The 21187-nt window shown below is 40.4% G+C and overlaps 1 protein-coding gene across 1 annotated transcript in view; it reads left to right on the forward strand.

The window, feature by feature from the left end:
• The window catches only part of LOC138283088 (synaptonemal complex protein 2-like), a 413718-nt gene that overhangs the window by 224783 nt on the left and 167748 nt on the right, over nt 1–21187 (forward strand). The window contains exon 10 of the mRNA XM_069221232.1: nt 13377–13434. Within this exon, the coding sequence (XP_069077333.1) occupies nt 13377–13434 (58 nt within the window). The remainder of the gene's footprint in view (nt 1–13376; nt 13435–21187) is intronic.

Here is a 21187-nt window from a genome sequence, read left to right on the forward strand (position 1 = left end):
AATCTCTTCCTCTCCCAAATATCGCATCACAAATCAGAATAAGGTCTGAGATCTTTTCCCTCTGTCACATTGTTATATCAAAGTCACCCAAACTATCCCATAATTTCCAATTGGTCAATTAATCGTATGTTATTACTGTCCAATAATTTTCTTATACCAAATCTATGAATTCTAATATTTCTCACTGCACATGTTATTGATTGGTCTGTTTACGATGTTATCATCCGGCTCGTCAGGTATCGAATTTGTTGCATCTTCTTCTCCAGTCAGTGTCTTCATTGTTCGCGTCCTGGGAAAGAACCTCTAGCACACATTACACACCTCTTGATACATTTTAAGGACGCTATCTCCTGGTAGTCGGTTCTCATGAAAGCTTCTGCTAAGCATTTTAACAAGGCAATGAACATTTTACAGTTAGTTCACTCTGTCAGCACTTTTTATTAAACACTAAGAAATACAGCTTCTGTATTAGGCCTGGCAAACTAGGCCAAGACACTCGCTAAGTTACGGCCTACAAGTAATAAGCTAAAACATACTTCAAAACTCTTAATATGACATATTACCACATCAATCTAATACATTTTAAATATTTCATAACTATTATTCATCAATGAGTACATTTTGTGAATACTTCTTCGAGGTCACAATTTCAAACGTGCACATTATTTTTCTCTGTTCATTTTTCTTCATAAGTCATTAATAAAAATACATAAACACTCATTAATAATTTCTACTTAAGACATCTGTTTCAGCAGGTCTCTTTTAGGATGCTTGTGCTGATACCAGAGGAGCCAGGGAGGCAGGAGATGGCAGGATTCCTAATGCTCATAATATTACAAAATAAGATCCTCTCTGCTTTCCTGTGTTTGACTGCTGTGGTAGAGGAACTGACCGCCACCATGGGGTGTCTATCACTCTGAGGTTGGGGCATCCACTGCTGTTTTCTTTCAGCTGCCCCACCATGCTAGCTTCAAGGTAGTTTCCACAGGACATCTGAAGTGAACTGCTCTTGATGCACAGTAACTATTGGACCGCTATTTTGGAGCTAGGGAAGATCATTTTCTAGTTCTGGGTTTCTCTTTCACACACTCTTGTTTTCAGGCATATTAGTACAATTATTCCAATTTATATGAGCAAGGGCTGTATACTCCAGTTATAATAACTAAGGGCTAAGATCAGATCTGGGCTAAGGTTGTCCTGGTTGCAGTCATTTGTTAACTGTATTTTTTAATATATTTGGTATTCGCTAAATTGTATCACCATAAAATAGGAGAACACTAATTATGTTCGGACAGCTGATAGAGCACAACTGTACCTAAAGGTGTCCTGACACTGAACCTAAACAATGTCTTAAGTTTTTGCCTGAAAATTGCAAGATTCGATACCTTGCAGACAGAGGGGAAGTATATTCCAGAAGGAAGCCTTAAGTGAGAGGGAGCTTCAGTTTGAATATTTCTAATCTTTGGGGACCTAAAGGACATGGATATTTAGGATCATAAAGGCACAGCAGGTCTTTGTAAATAAGTTGGGCCACAATGAACTACTGCTCTGTGTGCCAAGCACAAATGGTGTAATTTATAATGGTACCGCATTCCATTCCCCTGTTCTCACTCTTCCATTTAGTTTATTCTGTGCCAGATGTTTTGGAATGTTGATTGAAGCTAAAATAGACTGTTGCTGTGAGGAATGGCAGTTGATGACTGTTGAGCAAAGCTGGAGGCATATTACGTCCAGCCTCATTACTACCTGTGTTCTTCTGGAATTAAGAATAATTAGTGATGAGGATGGGATGCTCAGGGGACAGCTGATGCCTCCACCACTAATGTATGCTCTCTGCATGAAATCTTCCTGACCATTTGGACAGCTGCTGTATTCTTCTGGGTTTATCAGACTTTTAGGTTTTTTTACCTCATGAGTTTGCTCAGCTGTGGCCAGAATAGTCTGTTGTGATTCTGGAAGACAACTGGTGGCATCTAGCCTGAAATTGGTTCCTGAACTATTGCTTTAGGCTGAAAAAATGGTGTTCCTTAGATTTGAGGTGCACCACCAATTCCATTGTGCTTCTTCTAGTGTTCAAGGTTCCTAATTCCATCTTTGTGCCTGCCTGCACAACTTAATTTGCAATGTGTTTAGACAGACGGACAAAGCCTATAACTTCAGGATTTGGAAGGCACCCTATGCCTTTTGGTGGTGTCTGAGGGAAATCCGTTTTGAGCTAGGAGTATCCAGCACTACTGCCTTGATGACACCATCTTAAGCATTAGCTTTCTTGGGATGTGTTAAAAATGGGGTCTTTGGTTGGCAGTCAGGTTACCCCCTGTCCAAGCAAGGACCCTCACTCTAGTCAGGGTAAAAAAGAATCACCTTCAGCTAACCCCTGCTTACCCCTTGTTAGCTTGGCACGAGCAGAAGGCTTAACCTCAGAGTCCTAGGTGTAAAGTATTTGTACCAACACACACAGTAACTTAATGAAAACGCTACAAAATGACACAATACAGGTTTAGAAAAATAGAGACTATTTATCTAAACAAATCAAGACCAAAACGCAAAAATCCACAATACACAAGTCAAGTTATCAATTAAAAAGCAAAAAGAGTCTTCATGTAGTTTTAAACACACACTAACACTGTTAGTATGAAAATGTACCTTGGGTGCGTCAAAAATAACCCCGCTCGGGCGAGTGTGCGTCAAAAAGGGCTTGCAATACGTCGATTTCACTCACGAGCGAGACCTTGCGTTGGTGCTCCTTTCATCGGGTCGGGCTGCGTTGTTTCTTCTCTCCGCAGGAGAGCGATGTGTCGATCTGGTCAGCACTCTGGTCCGGGCAGGCCTTGCGTTCTTTTTACATGCCCAGCGGTGCTTGCGTCAAAAATCCAGCCGCACGATGATCCGAAAACCATGCAGCGCGGGTTGCGATCTCACCAGCCTGTCAGCGATGCTGTGTGGCATTTCTCCAGCTCCGTGCGTCGATTCTTCGGTCTTATTGCTGGCGAGCGTCGCTTTTTAGTCACGAAGCTGGCGGCACGTCGATTTTTCAGCCACAGATTAGTTGCGTCGATCTTTTCTCCGCACAGTGTCCTGTGCGTGAATTTCTTCCTCTTAGGCTGCCAGCTTCTCCTTTCAGGGTCCCAGGAACTGGATGGGCACCACTTGGTAGTAGGAGTCTCTCCAGAGACTCCAGGTGCTGGCAGACAGAAGTCTTTGCTGTCCCTGAGACTTCAAACAGGAGGCAAGCTCTAAATCGAGCCCTTGGAGATCTTCACAAGATGGAAGGCACACAAAGTCCAGTCTTTGCCCTCTTACTCTGGCAGAAGCAGCAACTGCAGGATAGCTCCACAAAGCAGTCACAGGGCAGCTCTTCTTCCTCAGCTCTTCTCCAGGCAGTGGTTCCTCTTGGTTTCCAGAAGTGTTCTAAAATTTGTTTTTGGGTGACCTTCTTATACCCAATTTCTCCTTTGAAGTGGGCCTACTTCAAAGTAAAGTCTATAATTATTCAACCCTTATTTTAGTAAATTCTTCGAATTGTTCTGTATAGAGTGCTGCCATTTCACTTATCCACATACTGGCTACATCTAGTATTTCTCAGCCACCACCATTTCTAAATGAACTACTTTGGAAAAGATGGGTGAGACTATGAGTCATATCTAATTGCTATTGGAGGAGATACAGGTTCTTCCCTTCGTAAGCAACACATATTGTTACATACTATAGGTATACTTGGGAGAAAACATTTTGATTTACCGTAACTAGAGAATAAGGAAGGGGTGGTGCATAATAGTGGACGCAGAGTCATTCAGTTGGATGTATATCAAAATACACCAAAGAAATTGGAGGAATAGTTTAGTGAAAAATGAATATAGTCTCAGAAAGGTGCAAGTTATTTTCTAGATCAGAAAGGAAAAAATGATTGGTAACTTGCATTGCTTCTTAGAGGGGTTTAGCTGCCACTTGCGAGTTTGGACCATTAACTGATTCTCATTAGAGATGAATTAGTTAATGTACAACATAAAAATAAGATACACAAGAAATTGTTAGCAGGATGTCCTGACCTACTTGAAACTATGTATAACTAAAAGCATTGAACACACTTGCATAAAAGAAATATACACAAAATCCATGTAAACGACACTTCTGAGTCTGAAAATGTTTGGAAAGTAGCAGGTACCTAAATACAAAAGCAGAAGCTTAAATCTAAAAGGTTTGTATAAATACCAGTAGAAAGATCTGACAAATTAAGATGCTATAGATGTGAAAATAATAATTGCCTGGCCAATTACCCTAAATATTCTGCTAGAAGTGTTACATGCAGGCATTGTAATAGGAAGGGCCATTTTGCCAGGGTCTGTAAGGATATATAAATCAAAAATATAAAACGGAATAAAACAGTTAAAATGGAAAAAAAAGAATTGTTTTCCAAGTCAGTTCCATAATAGGTGAAAATGATATAAAGTGTCCAGGATGTAATATTGAGCTGGATCGGGTGACCTTTGAAGTATTTACTTATTCATGTTCATCATTTTCTTTAATTGATGGAGGTGTAGTTAAAGAGAAGTTTAAGGACAAATAATATGTTTTAGACTTGCAAGACAGTAGACCCAGCTTACAGCAACAATCCTATACCTTCAATTGAGATGGTGATGCACATCGTTTTCAAAGACCATTCCACAGTAGGTGAAGCCTACAGAGAAAAAAAGATTCTGATCTTGTCTAGAAACAGCAGAAATACCTAGCAATAAAACAGGATTCCAATATGGAAGAGCAATTTTCTTGTGACAAATTAGTCAGGAGGCTGAAAAGTGAAAAACTTGCAGAGGTATTTTGAGATGATTTGAGTCTATTAATTTTTGTTTCATAAGATTAAATTGAAATCTAATGCAGTTTCAGTAATACTTAAAGCTAGAGTTATTCATAACTGATGAGAACCACTTATAAGGCATCTTATTAAACGGAAAGCCCAGGAAGTAAATGAAAAAAACTGAATGATCAGAGTGGTTCGCACAGCCACAAAAGAGGGGGTCAAAAGGATTTGCCTGTGTGTTTTGACCTCAGGGATGCTACCTCTAGAAAATGGGTTGAAAGACACCCATTGCCTAAAATGAAATAAGCCTCATCCTTGATGCCAACATTTTTAGTTTTCGTGAACTTTCTAAGGCTTACCACCAGGTAGATCTCCACCCTGATTCCAAATCACTCACGTCATTCATTATACCTTTTGGGTCATATAAATTCTGAAGGATAGAATTTAGGCCAGCATTCACTGCTGCAGTTTTCTAGAGAGTCATGAAACCCATATTGCAGGGGGTATAAGACACCCTATATTTCCCAGATGACATTTTGATATGCGTCATCTGAATTAAAACACAGTACTACTCCTAGGAAAGCCCTCAAAAGTCTCGGATAAGCAGGATTTACCGTAAAAATTATAAAGTGTAAACTCTGAGTCAGAAGTGTTAAATACTTGGGACATAGTATTTCTGAAGCAGGAGGTAAACCCAAGTACAACTGGATGTACTCTGTAAAACTATCATCACCTCCCTAAAAAAAAAATAAAGCTCAAATAATTTTTTGGGTCTGGTTATGTATACGACCAAATTTGTTTAAACACTTTGTTGACCAAATGTATCCTCTTTGGTGCCTCCTCCAAAAAATAGAATCTCATTTGATTGCAGTGAGGAGTGCTAATTAAGGTTTCATAAAATCAAGGAAGCTTTTATTAACGACCACCGCAGAGGTACTGTAGACATCAAGCTCAAAACTGCTTACCGCTGATGCCAGTAAAAAAGGCCTGAGAGCCACTTTATCCCAATTCACCAAAAGAAAATGAAAACGACCTGGCTTTTGCATTAAGGATACTTAGGGATGCAAAATACTACTACTCCAATGTTGGAAAAGAAACATTACTGTATTGTTGGACAAACAACCATTGTAACTTCTTTCCATGTGGGCTGCCTTTCACCTTGAGAACAGATCAAAAACAGTAACAGGATTTACCACAAAGGGAATGGATATATATCTCCAAATGGATCTTAGGTTTGCAAGGTTATACTTTCAAGGCGGAACTAGTCCAAGGAGTTAAGTCATTGATTATCCTGTATGCCGGTGGGTGGAAGCACTCAGAAGTCTAAAGTGTCAGGAAAAAAACGTGATGGCTAATACAGTTCCTACTGTCATTAAGGAGGAATAAAAACAATGTGAAAGAAATGATGAAATCCTAAGGTAAGTCCAACAAGAAATATTAAATAGCTTGCTTAATAACTGCAGGTTATTGCCAGAGGACCATCAGCCATTCTGCAATGCAAGGCATGAACTTTCTATTAATTAGAACCTAGTGTTAAAATCAAAAAGTTAGCACCACCAGTAGGCACACTTTGTTGATCTAGCTCATGAGGATATATGGGGAAAAATATAAACAAGAGCAAGATCAAAGCAGAATACTGGTTCTGCAATATGCTATACCCAATGCTCTTTCGTGTGTTTTGCCTTTTACTTCACTCAGGAGTAGGAAACCAGGATCCAAACCTACTGCGGCTCACTGGAGGTAATCCCATATGGGCCAATAGAGAAGTTACTGACAATGTGAAAATACGTCAAGTCAAATACAGTAAGTGGTATGATAAATGGGTGCTGTATGCTGCAGTTGGCAAATTGGCTAATTGCTTGTGGTCAAAAGAACAGCTACACCACATAACAAATTCAAGTTCTTCTCAGAACCATTGGGGACCAAAGAAGTAAAATGAAATGTCATGGATGTATGTACTTGTGGCATAGGCTGGTTGGCCACTTGTCCTGAGACCCGCATTCCAGGAGCTAGCAACTACCTGTACCGTGGTTTTAATTCTGCAGGGGACAACCATAAAATATTTGTCACCTTCCTGCATGGCATTCTGACTGTGAAATGCAATAATGTTGAACTAACGTTTGCCTACTGTAATTCAGAGCTTTATGTATTCCCAGTTTTCTGTATAATTTTGTTTTGTTAAACGTGTTGTAATTTATAATGGCACATCCTATTCGCTTCCCCCCTTTTCACTCATCTACTTAGTTCATTCTGTGCCAGGCAGTTTGGCATGTTGGTTGAAGCTCAAACAGAATGTTGTTGTGAGGAAAGATATGTGACTATTTGTGGCTGCTGAGCAGAGCTGGAGGTTTATTACTTCAATAAACCAGACAAAATACTACTGGTGTTCTCCTGGAATTATGTCAACAAAGAATTACGTTTCTATTGCTTATCGCAGCCATTGGTGTAACAGGATTAACACGTACAGTACTATGTGGGGATAGGCTTCAGTAGAAATCAAGTGGGAGCGTTTTAAATGGTTTGAAGTTTTGGGTAGGATATAATTATGAAGACCTAGGAAGATGATATTCCTGTGGTCTAACACAGAGGAAATTTTAACTTGGACTAGTTGCCATTGCTCAGGAGGAGGCAAGAATCTGAATTATTTCAGGCTTTTCAGAACCAAACATATAGAAGCAATACAATTAACATGAGGGACAACTAATACAGGAGTATTAACTATAACACCCATATTCCTCATCTTTGAGATGACTGTTATGGTCAAGGGATGATACCTACTGGACAGAAGATCAGGTTGAAGGTTGTTTACCCAGAATAAGTGCTTTCATCTTATGAAAATGTCTTTAAAGAGTTTGAAGCCACCAAAAAGGAAAATGATGTCCTATGAGCATGGAACCTCTGGAGCGTGTTTTTTTGCTTTCAGGTAATATAAGTTGTTGAGTATCATCTGCATAAGTGAAGGAGGATGCCTCAAAAGATCTGAGGGCAGCTCACCAAGCTGCTTTCTTATCAAAATGGATTGGGCTAAGACGACCCCTTGATACAACACATTTTAATGGATGAAATCTTGACCTGGAATGAAGAAGGAAGGCTGTTTGGCCTGTTATTCATAAAAGCTTTATTCCATTTTGATTCCTGAACTTTAATCCCCATGATATGAAGATGAACAAAATGGCATCAAATGCTGTTGAAAACTCAAAGGATCAAAGCAACAGTGCCCTGATCCAGTATCATTCTAATATCTACAGTATGGCAGCCACAAGAATATCCCGGACCAAGGCTGGCTGTGGCCGCTTGAAAAAAAATAAAAGCTGAGCACTAATTTTTCATGATTCTGTCTTGAAGCAGAGGCAACAAAATGGGATCAGAGTTGGACAAAAGTCCAGGTACTTTTTCTTTAGTTAGTCAAATAACTTGAATTTGAGTGTCAAAAGATTTTGATATCATTTTCATCTTGCATATATTTTCACTACTTTAAGGCAATTCTTTCTGTATACATTTTTAATATCAACTATAAGTCCTGGATTTTGACAGAAAGAGGTCTCTACAGTTACTGGAAAATTCTTCTGATATATTTTTTTTTTCTGTCTCTGGGGTTGTGCATTCTACAATGTCTTTCTTTACACTACACCCTTACAAACCTCTTCACAATGCGCCCTGACACTCAATGCCTCTCCATCCTACCCCATGGCACTCCACAACACTCCATGCCCGTCCACTCTGTGCTCCTACATTCTATGCCCCTCCAATCTATGCCCCTCAATGCCACTCAACGATCTACCAGTCTATGTAACTCCCTCTTCTACTCCCCCCCTGCTTTACTAACCTCTACTGTATGACTCATTACTCCACTGTACTACTGCACACCAATCCACTCTAACACACTGTATAACACAACACTCTGACACAGCACCCCTCTTCAGGTTACTCGCCTCCACTCTATGCCAATCTATTCCACTCTACAACACGCCCATCTACAATATGTTACTCCACTCAACTCTACAATATGCCACTGGACTCTACAACATCCTACTCCACTCTATTGGCCCTCCATTCTGTGCCCCACCACTCTGACACAACACTCCACTCTACGGCATGCAACTACATTGTACGCCACTCAAATCTCCTCCATTCTAAAACACTATATGGCATGAGATTCTTACATGCCACTCAACGCTCCCCTGCGCCACTTCGCTCTGCGTCACTCCACTCTATGCCCTTAATGCCCCTTTACTCTACAACACTCATGATACTGTACTCCATTGTATGAAACTACAGAACTCCCTCTGCCATTCCATGCAATTTTGCTCCATTATACTTTGACACTACTTGAATCTACTGTACTCTGCTGTAAGGCATTGTAGAATGACCTACTCTGACACACTACTCCACTGTACTCCCCAAGATGCCACCCCACTCTACAACTCTACTCCGCCCTATGCCCCATTCTCTACACCAGTTTACTCCACAACACTGTACAACATGCTACTCTGACACGCCACTCCCCCATACTCCACGATGACACTGCACGCCATTCTGACTTGCCGCCCCACTCCACGGTATGCCACTCCATCCTACGATATGCCACTCCACTGTGACACTTTACTCCGCTTTTCTCCACTCTGCAACACTGTACTCCACTCTAAGCAACTTTACAATACAATACTCTGTCTCTACGACACTGTACTCAGCTCTGCTACTCCGTCCATCCACTCTATGCTCTCTACTCCACTGTATGACACTGTTCTCCACTCTACAACACACTCCTCCACTCTACTGACATTCCACTTGAGGGCACTTCACAAAATCCATTCTATGCCATGCTACGACAATCCACTCTTAGAAGAACCTCCGTATGCTCCTCCACTCTACACCAGTCTGACACTCCACTGTATGCACTCCTGTACTCTACGACACGCCACTTTACTCTACACCACTCCACTCTAGAAGATAATACTCCACTTACTCCCAAACACTCTGTGCTACTCTGTGCCAGTCTACAACACCTTACTCCAGTGTGTTTGACCACACACCATTTCCTTGTACGATACTCTGCTCTAGTATACTCTATTCAGCTGTATGCCCCTCTACTCTACACCAGTCTACCCCATGACACTATACTGTACGACACTTCATTATGCCGCTCATCTATGCAACATTCTATGCCACTCTGATACTGTACTCAATGATAGTTCACAAGACTCCAGTAGACACTGCACTGTATGACAAACCACTCTACAATAGTCCACTCTACAACACTCCACTCTGCCACTCCACTGTATTCTACAACATGCCACTCCACTCTAAAACACTGTACATCGCTGTATGCCCCTCCACATTATGCTACTCTTCTGTACTGTGTTCCACTCTGAGACTCTACTCTAACACTTTACTACATCCCACTGTGCAACACTCCAATGTATGGCACTCCACTCTACAACGCTCATCTACTCAATGCCATTCTACCCCCTCCCACTCTACAAAACTGTACTCCACTGTATGACACTATGCAGCTTCCTCTATGCCACTACACTCTACTTTGCTTTACTCTACTGCACTCTGGCACTACTCCACTCTGCCATTCCACTATAACAGAGTACGATATGCCACTGTTAGAAATGGGTTCTCTAGTTGGCAGATGTATACACCTTTGTCCAAATAGGTATCACAATCCTAGTCAGGGTAAATCACACACAATCCAAATTATCTTGTTCCCACACTCTGGTAGCATGGCACTGAGCCGTCAGGCTTAACTTAGAAGGCAATGTGTAAAGTATTTGTGCAATAAACCATGCAATAACACAGTGAGAACACCATAAAGAGACACCACACAAGCTTAGAAAAATATAGGATATTTATCTGATTAAATTAAGGTCAAAACGATCAAGATTTGATAATCACAAGTTGAAATATCACTTTTGTAATAAGTCTTTGGTTTTTAAAAGCAACAATTGTCTCTTATAAGCACAAAGTACCTGGTTTGCATCGAAATTACATGCACGAGGACCACAGAGGAGGAGATGGGTGAAAAAAGGTAGGTGTGTTTGATTTCCAGGCACGCACAAACCGTGCGACAATTCTTTTCCATGTGGCAAGGGCTTTGCATCGAATTCCGGCACGCAGGCTTGAATTCGCTTTGCGATGCGGGGTCTTTTGATGCCCAGGGATGATGTGTGGAAATCCTGGGCGTGCAGGGCGAAGTCACAGGTGCTGCGTCTATCCGGTGGGCGATGCGTCTAAATTTCTCTCACACAGCAGGCGCAGCATCAATTCTTCTCACAGGAAGTCAGTCTGCGTCATTCCGGCTGAGCAATGTATATATCCAGTGGGCTGTGCATCAAAGTTCCAGTCACAACGCTGGTGCTGCTTCGATCTCCACTTGGGGAGCCAGGGTGCATCATTCCGGTTCGGCGATGCGGTGATTATTTCACTGCTAGGCAGGCTGTGCGTAGATTCAGTCAGGCTGTGCATCTGTTTTCGCTGCACAAGGAGTTTATTTGCAGAGATGACGTCTTTTTGGTCCTGAGACGTCGGGAAACAGGAGGCAACCTCAATCCCCGGTCCTTGGAGAGCACTTCTCAGCAGAGCCAGAGGCCAGCAAGGCAGCAGTCCTTTACAGTAAAGCAGTCCAGGTGAGTCCTTTGGGCAGCCAGGCAGCTTCGCTTGGCAGGTTGCAGGTACTGGTACAGTGTGTCCCAAGAAGTATCTAAATTGATAGGGTCAGGGACCCAGTTTATATACCCTGAAAGTGCCTTTGAAGTGGGGTAGATTTCAAGGAGTGGTTTTGAAGTGCGCAAGGTTCCCTTTCGGTACAACCCTGTCTGCCAGGGTCCCATTAGGGGGTTTGGCAGTCCATTGTGTGAGGGCAAACCACTGTCTTTTGACATGTAAGTGTCAGGCCCTCCACTCTTCCAGCCCAGAAAGACCCATTCAGTATGCAGACGTGTGCAGATGTGACTTGAGGATCCTGTGTTTGTGGTTGTCTGGGTGAATTGCACAGGGGAGCTGCCAACCAGCCCAGATGTGGACTGGAGACAGGCTGTAAGGCACAGAAAGATTTTAAAAGCAGAGAAATGCTCACTTTCTAAAAGTGGCATTTCTAAAATAGTAATATAAAATTCAACCCCGCCAGTCAGCAGGATTTTGTATTAGCATTCTGGCCATACTAAATGTGACCTGTCTACTCCTTTCTGATCAGAATCTACCACTCAAACAGTATGAGGGTAGCCCGAATGTTAGCCTATGAAAGAAGCAGGCCTCACAGCAGTGTAAAACAAATTTAGGAGTTTTCCACTACCAGGGCATGTAAGACAAATAGGTATATGTCCTGCCTTTTACCTACACAGCACCCTGCCCCTTTAGGTTACATAGGGCCTACCTTAGGGGTGACTTGTATGTAGAAAAAGGGGAGTTTAAGGATTGGCAATTACTTTTAAAAGCCAAGTCGAATTGGCAGTGAAACTGCACAGAGACCTTGCATTGTCAGGCCTGAGACAGGGTTAAGGGGCTACTTATGGGGGTGGCACAAACAGTGCTGCAGGCCCACTAGTAGCATTTAATTTATAGGCCCTTGGCACATGCAGTGCACTTTACTAGGGACTTACAAGTAAATTAAATATGTCAATTTCGTAGGAGCCAATGTCACCATGTTTTAAGGGAGAGAGCATATGCACTTTATCACTGGCGGTTTATCAGTGGTAAAGTGTGCAGAGTCCTAAAACTAGCAAAAACACTGTCAAAATGTGGAGGGAGGCAGGCAAAAAGTTGAGGGTGACCACCCTAAGGCTGTTAGGTCTAACAGCCACTAATCCTCAAGACTTCATTCTGCTTTGCAACTCTCTCTTGATGACTTTTTTAAATTAAAAACCTTTGAAATTCAAGAAAAAAACGAAGGTTAAAGGTTAGTTATAGTTCAGAAAATTCTTTCTTTTGGATACAAATATTAAATAAACTTCACACAAATTAGAAATGCAAAAGTTAGTTATACCTTTAATTTATAATTTACACACCACCTTCAAATTACTGCATCTCGCACACCTCCATAAACATTGTTGTCAACTCTGGATTTTCGGATTGACTAAGAAAACAGGCAAGCCTAGAAAGAACAGTCTAGGATAATAAACACACCTTTAGATGTATCTGGTATGACTACTTGGGTACCTGAGTCTAGCTAAATGTAATATTGTATTACAGCAATTAATTGAAAATCCGTTTGTATTCTCAATCACTCTTTCAGCTTTCCTGAAATGTGCTAAAATGACTGTTGATGCTTATTCTTTACATTCGTAACCTCAACTGCTGTGTATTTGATTTTAGTGGAAATGGATTATATAACACTCATTACCTCTAAATGCATTGTAATTATGATTATTACTTAATAAAATTACTAAAGCAATATCTTTCAATTAGGGGAAAAAACTGCCTGTGTTTATGGTAATACCTAAGCTCCTAAATATGGATTACTGTGGATATCTAGTGGTATAGCACTTGTCTTTTTCAATGTGTGAAACATATCCAGAAATGAATTAATGATGTTTGTATTAATGATATTAACTACCCTGCTCTTTCTTCCTTACAGTGAACAACCCATTGATGTCACAACAGACAGTGAAATTATCTATGAAGAGTTGTCAAAGGTATTCTTATTGTGTTTTTGTATGTTGTGCCTAGGAAACATATATTTGCCCTAGAATGACCGCCCCTTTCAATGCATAGCAGGCCTGCATACAGCTTTCCATAGCTACTGTAACATGAAAACACTATCCTCTAAAGCAGAGGTCTTCAAACTGGGGGGCAGGCCCCCCTAGTGGGCCCTCAAGTGATCCCGGGGGAGGGAGGGGCCAGGCTCCGGCAAAAAGAAGCATTACAAAGATAACAGTGGGGTTTTTTAAAGCAGAAACATGTTATTGCACTTTAAAAAAGATAGTGGTACTTAACTGCAATGTTTAAATACGTCTGGACATACTTAAACATTGCCATCTTTATAAAATAATGGTGAAAAATTCTGAGGTGGGGCCCATTCATTATTATTTTGCAACTGGGGGGGGCGTGGCATTAAAGGGTTTGGAGACCACTGCTCTAAAGCTTAAATAAAATCTTACTTTGCTACTTTAATTTACGAAACACTCCCAGAAACAAAGCTACAGATCCACACCACAAAGCCAAAGTGGAATTATGAACGAAAATTGTGAAAAAGAAAAAGTAGACATCACATTTCTTTTTGCATTACAAACACATTTACAGATGTGACTGACGAGCTAGCCTCAGGCAAATTCCTAAGCCCTAAGACATTGATTTGTGTAGAAAAGAACACTTTATACCAGGGTTCTTCAAAACAAGTAAATAGTTTATTTCTTTGAAATACCTCATGACAGCCGACCTGCACAGGAAAGCTCTTCTCCCAACTGTTGTCATCAACTGACATATTTACAAAAATAAGCATGGACGCTTATTACAAACGTAAACACAGCATGGAACAGAAACACAAGGAATGTAACGAGTCTACAGTAAACAGTCTCCACAAGACACTGATAAAACAAGGAGGTGCAGGCTGGGGAAAAGGTTGACATGAGAGACAAGGAAATATCAAATAAAAACAATTGGGGCGTGTAGCCATTTCTGTAAACTAAATGCATGTTAGTACACGTCCTCTTTCTTTAAAGAGATTAAACCAGTGTGCATATAATATAGAAACAAATACTTTGATTTGGATCCGTATGAGACAGTCATTAAGGTGTTTGGTGCATGTAATCTTGTCTGTGTGTCTCAACACTGAATTTTCTTTTGCATTCTCAATGCATCCTGAAGCAGGTCCCTGACTGCTCTCCCTTACACCTTCATTAACTAAAGATCCTTCAAATATCTCCTGATCAGTGTGGTCAGAACAAGAATGTTCAAATCCTGTAATTCTGGCGAACCAGGAGAAATTGACATTTTTTCATCATCAAAAAAATACTCTTGTTCAGTCTTTCTCCATTTGTTTTGATTGCTCTGTTAAGATTCCACCATTTGCCATCATCAAGTTTCACAGTTTTTTTCAAACATTTATGACCTTGCCAACCTAACAATATTTAGACAAACCCTTGTAGCCATATCTAGGTTGTTTGCCTTTGACACAATCACCTTTCTTCAAAGTAACTTCATTACCCTTGTTTGTTTTGTTATAACATACCCTGGATTGCATTTGATTCTCTAAAACATTTCTTCCTGCCAGATCAATAGTTTCTGAATTCACTCCTGCATCAAATGTCTGATATTCAGTAAAATAGAGAAACTCCTGATGTACAACGAGGTCTCTTGTGATAAGCCTACATATTTTCCTGCAAAATACTTTGGCCAACATTCCCTTGGAAATTGCCATTTTAATACCTTCTTCAATAAATCTGTTGACTCTCACAAATAGGCTATTGCTACTAGGTGAATATAATGATATGCTTGTGAGAAATTCCTCCATAATGTAAAAACTCCTTCATTTTGTGAGATGTAAATTGACCATCGTTGTCAGTGGTGATAAATAATGAAAACCATCTCTGTAAAAACAGTCCTTTGGGAACAAAATCACTTCATCCATGGTGGGTTCTTTGATGAATATCCACTCTTCCAATTTTGAATCGCATGATATTGCCTTAAGAAATGCAAAACTGAATGTGGCCATTGTCCCGTTGGAAATTCATTTGGGATTAGTGGTACTTTATTTTAACCTGCTTTACAGCCATCCAAACACTGTTTGACAAAACTGGAGATAAAAGTGTCCATATAAAGCAATTAATGGGGCTCTCTGTCAAGCGTCTTTGTACCCGACTCTCCTAAATATCCTACATGGGCAGACATAACAATCTTTGCTCTAATACTTTCTAGAGGACTAATCTTGTGACCCCTGTGAACAATATGACCATTAATAGACAACTAGTCTTTTAACTTTAAACAAACTTGTAGTTGGCTAGAAAACTCACTTTCTCTCTGCCATTTTGTTTGATGAACCCCTTAACCCTTGTTAAGAAGACATTCTTTTGCATTGCTTTAACCCAATCATTCTCCTCAATATACTGCTGTAACACATGAATGGCATCACAAACACATGGTACAAAACAGATCACCTCATCAGATAGCAAGCTACTTTCATCATCTTTAACTTGTAAGGGTGAAATAAAATCAGCTGTGCAATTGAACGTTCCTGCAATATGCTGAATACTAAAATTAAATTCAACCAATTTTGACCATTCTAATTAGTCTTGCAGAAGCATCACCTGTGCCTTTATTTCCTGATAGGAAAAAAAAATGTTTTTTGGTCAGTTTTTAATACGAAGTGATGTCCCCACAAAAAGGTCTTGTAATGCTCCACTTACAACCAAGGGCTGCCTTTTCAATTCTGGAGTATCTTTGTTCAGCTTAGGATAGTGTACGAGATGCCAATACAATGGTTTTTGCTTTTTGCTGCCCTTTGAATTACTTGTGTTAAAATTGCTCTGATACCAGTATTACGGCACCTAAAGTAATTATATATTCAGCAGATGCATCAAATGGTGTCACAGTGCATCTGATACTCTGGTCTTAAGGTTATTGAACGCCTTTGATAAAATATCTAACCAGACAAATTTACTATTTTTTTCATTAGTAATTTCATGTCTGCTGTGAACGTGTAAAAACATCTACAATTCCAGAATCGTGTTTACATAAACCTAAAAAAAAGATGCTAACTGCTATTTACACCTCGGCCTGATAGCTTGTTTAAGGCCTTTAATCAGTTTCTTTAGACTTAATCCTATTGGCAGAACTAATGTTTCCTAAGTACTCCACTTAATTGAGTAAAAACTTTCATTTATCAATTTGTAATGTCATACAAATTTCATGTAATTTAAAAAAAAAATCAATCTCTTGTGCTCTTTCAAAGTTAAGGCAGAATTTAAGAGGTCATCTTGAAAAGATGGTACCCTTTTCATATCGCCAAATAAATTGCTCATCAGTCTCTGAAATACAGAGGCAGCTGATGCCAACCCACAAGTAAACTGTAGGAAACCAAAGGTACCATCTGGTGTGGTCAGACAGTGAGAATCTGGAGATAACTGAATCTGATGATAAGCAGCACCAAAGTCTAAAGTGGAAAAAAATTGTCTGACCTAAAGTTGCAAACATTTCTTGAATCTTAGGGAGTGTGCTTGATCTAGAGTTGCAAACACTTTTTGAATCGTAGGGAGTCTATTTGTTTGTTTAAAGCCTGAGGGTCGGCACACAATCCCAAACTGCCTGTTTGTTTCTCACAGGAAATACGGGAGAACCCGTTTAGAGCTCTCTACCAGCTCTGATACCTTCTCTGCACATATTTTTAAACTTGCAAGAAAGCTCTTCCCCGACGCTTAGTGGCACACTCCTCAAATTATGGTCAACTGGTCATACTTACATTTGGTCTGATGTGTAAAACCCTTGGCACATGATAGCTTCTAATTTGTAATGGTCAGTGGTAGAGATACAAGATATGGGACATGCAGACAAAGGTTTCAAAGTCTTGCCCAGATTTTGTTTGTCTCCACCCAAGGAAATCTTGAATCTTCTTTGCAACATATATCTTGCTAAAAACTTTTTAATCTTTAGATTGGATTCACCCTCATAAGAATGTTTTTAACATCTGGTTTGTGCAAGATCATATCTCTCAATTTAACAGCCAAACAATTGTCTGAAATAACTGTAAATGGAGAGCCTAAATCAGCCAGATCTCTTGTAGACAGTGTCAATATGAATTTCACATCTTGATGGAACAGATGAATCCTTATCTACTCCACACAATTCCTGATTTCTATTACACTCATCCATACCGCAAGATTTTTCATTCATATTATACTCATTCTGACAAATGGTTTCATTTATAGTGAGAACTATGTTGACTGTATTCACTAGTCTATAGATTGGTAATATTTTTGTCTTCTTGAATTATATTCATTTTTTATATTGCTGTGAATGTTGGAGCCGTTGAGCACATTTGAAAAATGACCAATTTTCCTACATCTGAAACATTCCTTTCCAAGTGCAGAACAGCCTTCAAAGTTGATGTTATGCAACTTGGATCTACATCTATAACATTTAGGTTTGTTATGGCCAAATGTAAATATGTTCTTCTTATATCTCTCATGTAGTCTTTCCACAATGTTTTTAGATCTTAACATATGAATTTCACTGTTTCCTCTCCTATCAACAATCTTTCACTGAACAGATAGAGATTTCCACACTTTTAATAATTTCTACATATTCTTTCAAGGAGGATTTTTGTGCATTAAAAACTGTGCTTGAATTTTCCACCAAAATCACATTGTGAGGCTAGGATCCGCAGGGCTCATGCATGACAGTTGGTTCCTTTGGCTTATGATACCTGGTATAAAAGTTAACTTGCATAACCATATGAAGGTTATCCTTAAAATAAACTTTGTCTGTCCACTGCTTCTGTAAAATGATTATAATCCCCAGCCACGGTGCAGACAAATGGAGAACATCTTGGTAAATGATTGAACACTTTTTGGACTTTGTTGCCCAACAAATTTAGCAGTAAATCCTTTTTCCTTTCCACATGAAACTTCTTGCCATCAATGGCTAATACGTAATTTTTAAATGTAATTGATAAATAAATCAAAACATATCTCCCATTTCACTAGGGAAGAGGAGGAGCAACACAGACCACTGACACCTGGTTTGTGTGAAAAAGGCTCCTTAATGAAACAGGAGCCTATTACAATACGACCAAGACCTTTGCCTTACAAAACTAAAGCCTCACTATACAACTTTATTCACCTATGTTAAGCAATACACCTCCCCTAAAATCTCCCCTCCCAACAATTTAATACAGGAATAGTGTACCTGCTCCAGAGCTGCTGAACTGCAATTGTGACCTTTGAGCTCCTTAACCCCATTACTACAACTATTATCTCCTACTCAACTAAACGTCCTGCAGAACCTTTAACTTTGTGGCTTGTTCAGGCACGATCTTATCTACCTGTCCCCTTTCAGCCTGATTTTCCGCTGTCAACAAGAATAAACTGTTAAACAATGGTAACTTCTCTGCTAACCGCCACCCAGAAAAAGGATTGGTACCCCACGCCTTCTTCTGCCCCCTCTTTCCCCCTTTGCTCCTTCGGTCTAATGTATGTTTAAAACTTTAGCCAACACCAACTTCAGCTGTAGTAAGTATATAACTGTATGCCCATGAAGGACAAATGTACCTTGTCCCCTTGATAAATTTGACATTGTTGCAAGTCCATTCTGTGTGTTTTGCCCTACCTACACCAGTCTCCCTACAAGAATAACCCATCTCCCTATTGAGCTTTCTCCTGGCTTTGTCCATCGCTGCAGGGCACTGTGCCCCTCGCCAAACTCTCCTAGGTATGAACTCTCTCCAAAGGACATGGCAACCTACCCAACGTCTGCTGATCTCCTTCAAGTCCTTTTTCATGTCTTGTAACAAGGCTAACTCTTTCCTGCTCACCAAGTCATTTTCACCTACACGCAGCACCAAAATATCTGGGCACCTACCCCCTACCAACAATCTGTTCAGGCATGGAATTGGCACTGTTAATCTCATGCCCCCCTTTCCGTGCCAAGAAATTCAGGAAGGAAATTTCAGGAAGGAAGTCCTACAATTCAGATATTCAAACCGACTGCCAACTGACTGTAAAAGGAACCTAAAAAACAGAAACAAAAGTTGACAATCTGTAAATGTCTCAGCAAGTTCCTTCCCCTTCTCTAACATAATGCTGAAAACATTTAGATGACCAGCATCACAAGCCTATTATCATTTCCTGACTCCAAACCTCTCTGCCCCCTTCTGTGGCCACCCCAATCTGGAAAGAATTTGTCCCGAGCTTCCAAGCCGATGCGCGCCTGAGCCTTAAGCAATATCACCAACAGCTGGAATGCTGAGACTGGCTTACCACCCAAGTGATGAAAAATGTTCTCCCCCCTTTGAAATTCTTGATGGTTAAGAGCCAAACCTGATTGTACAAGGCAAAACTTGGCCTTGGGGTATGCATGTAACAGAATACTCTTACCTTGACTCCTATGATTCGTTTTAGACTTCTAAAGCCAAACAATCAACCCTTCCTTGCACCTACTGACCTCCTCCCATAGTAACCCCCCGGCTAACCTCATCACCCAAAAGCTAACACACTCAGAATGCACCAAAACAAAATCATCCACGACATAAGTTTGGAAGTACGTGGCAGCCCTGTAAGCACTTTGCAGAAGATGCTCAACGTGAAAGGCCTCCCCTTAAGACCCAACTTCCCCCTTTCCCTGGACAACCCTTCCAGGATCCACTTACTGAGCTTGTCTGAAGAGGGAGCCATAACCCCACCAAAGTTTCCCCATGAAGGCAATACCTGCTAATTTGCCTGACGTCACCCTGGGCTGGCTTTTTTCAATTAATGTCAAGTTTAATTGCATAACTTTGTCCACCCTAGACCATGCATCTGTCCTCCGTGGCACCCCCGCTAAGAACCCAGCCCAAGCCTTGGAATATGCCACTCGTGTGGATACAGCTAGCAAATTCTCTACCAACTGCAGCATTATTTTTTTTTGCTACTGCCTGTAAGTCTTAAAGCATTCTGGTCCTGACTTCGCCTCCATGGTCAGTCCATGGAGTCTCTCCTTCTATGAACGAGACAGAGCATTCTCAATGTTATTGTCCACACCTGGCACATGCCTGGCTCTGAATACTTTCAAGTTGTAGGCATTTCCAAACGAACACCCTCAACAACTTCAGTAGTTGTGCATTTCTTGCTAAGTGCCCGTTAACAACATGTACCACTGAGGTATTGTCTAAACAGATCCTTATTGTGCACTAGCTGTTCTCTCCACAGAGTTACTGCTACTAGCAGTGGAAAGAATTCCAAAAACGTGATGCTCCACCTACCATGCTTCCATGAAGGTAGCCACTCTTAAGCCCACCTGTGGCCCTATCACTTCTTACATTTACTCCTTTTTCCTTGATCTGAGCTCCTGGCTTGTCTAGCATTAGACCAAGATATCAAATTCAGAATAAAAAATTCAAAATGAAAATGGTGTTTTCAATCATTTATAGCAAAAACAAAATAAAAAATATCTTCAGTCTTCTTGCACTTATTTACAAAGTTCTTGATCTAGAAAGTTCATCAAGTTTTATACTTGCAAATGTTCAAAATCACTACTAAATATTCAAATGTTTTTAGTAATAAACCATCTGGTAATCACTGATTAGCACTTCCAGCAAATAATGTCTCTGTTCATCAAGCGGCTATGAGATTTCAAAGTTTAACTCTAAAGTAATTTCAAGTTCCAAAAGATTCACTTGAATCTGAATTGTCAGCACAAAAGGCAACAAATTTCTTCTTCTATTCAGTGGTGACTCGCAGTAATTCCTGTGGACGGGGC

The sequence above is a fragment of the Pleurodeles waltl genome, chromosome 2_2 (genome assembly GCF_031143425.1).
Source record: "Pleurodeles waltl isolate 20211129_DDA chromosome 2_2, aPleWal1.hap1.20221129, whole genome shotgun sequence".
NCBI lineage: Eukaryota > Metazoa > Chordata > Amphibia > Caudata > Salamandridae > Pleurodeles > Pleurodeles waltl.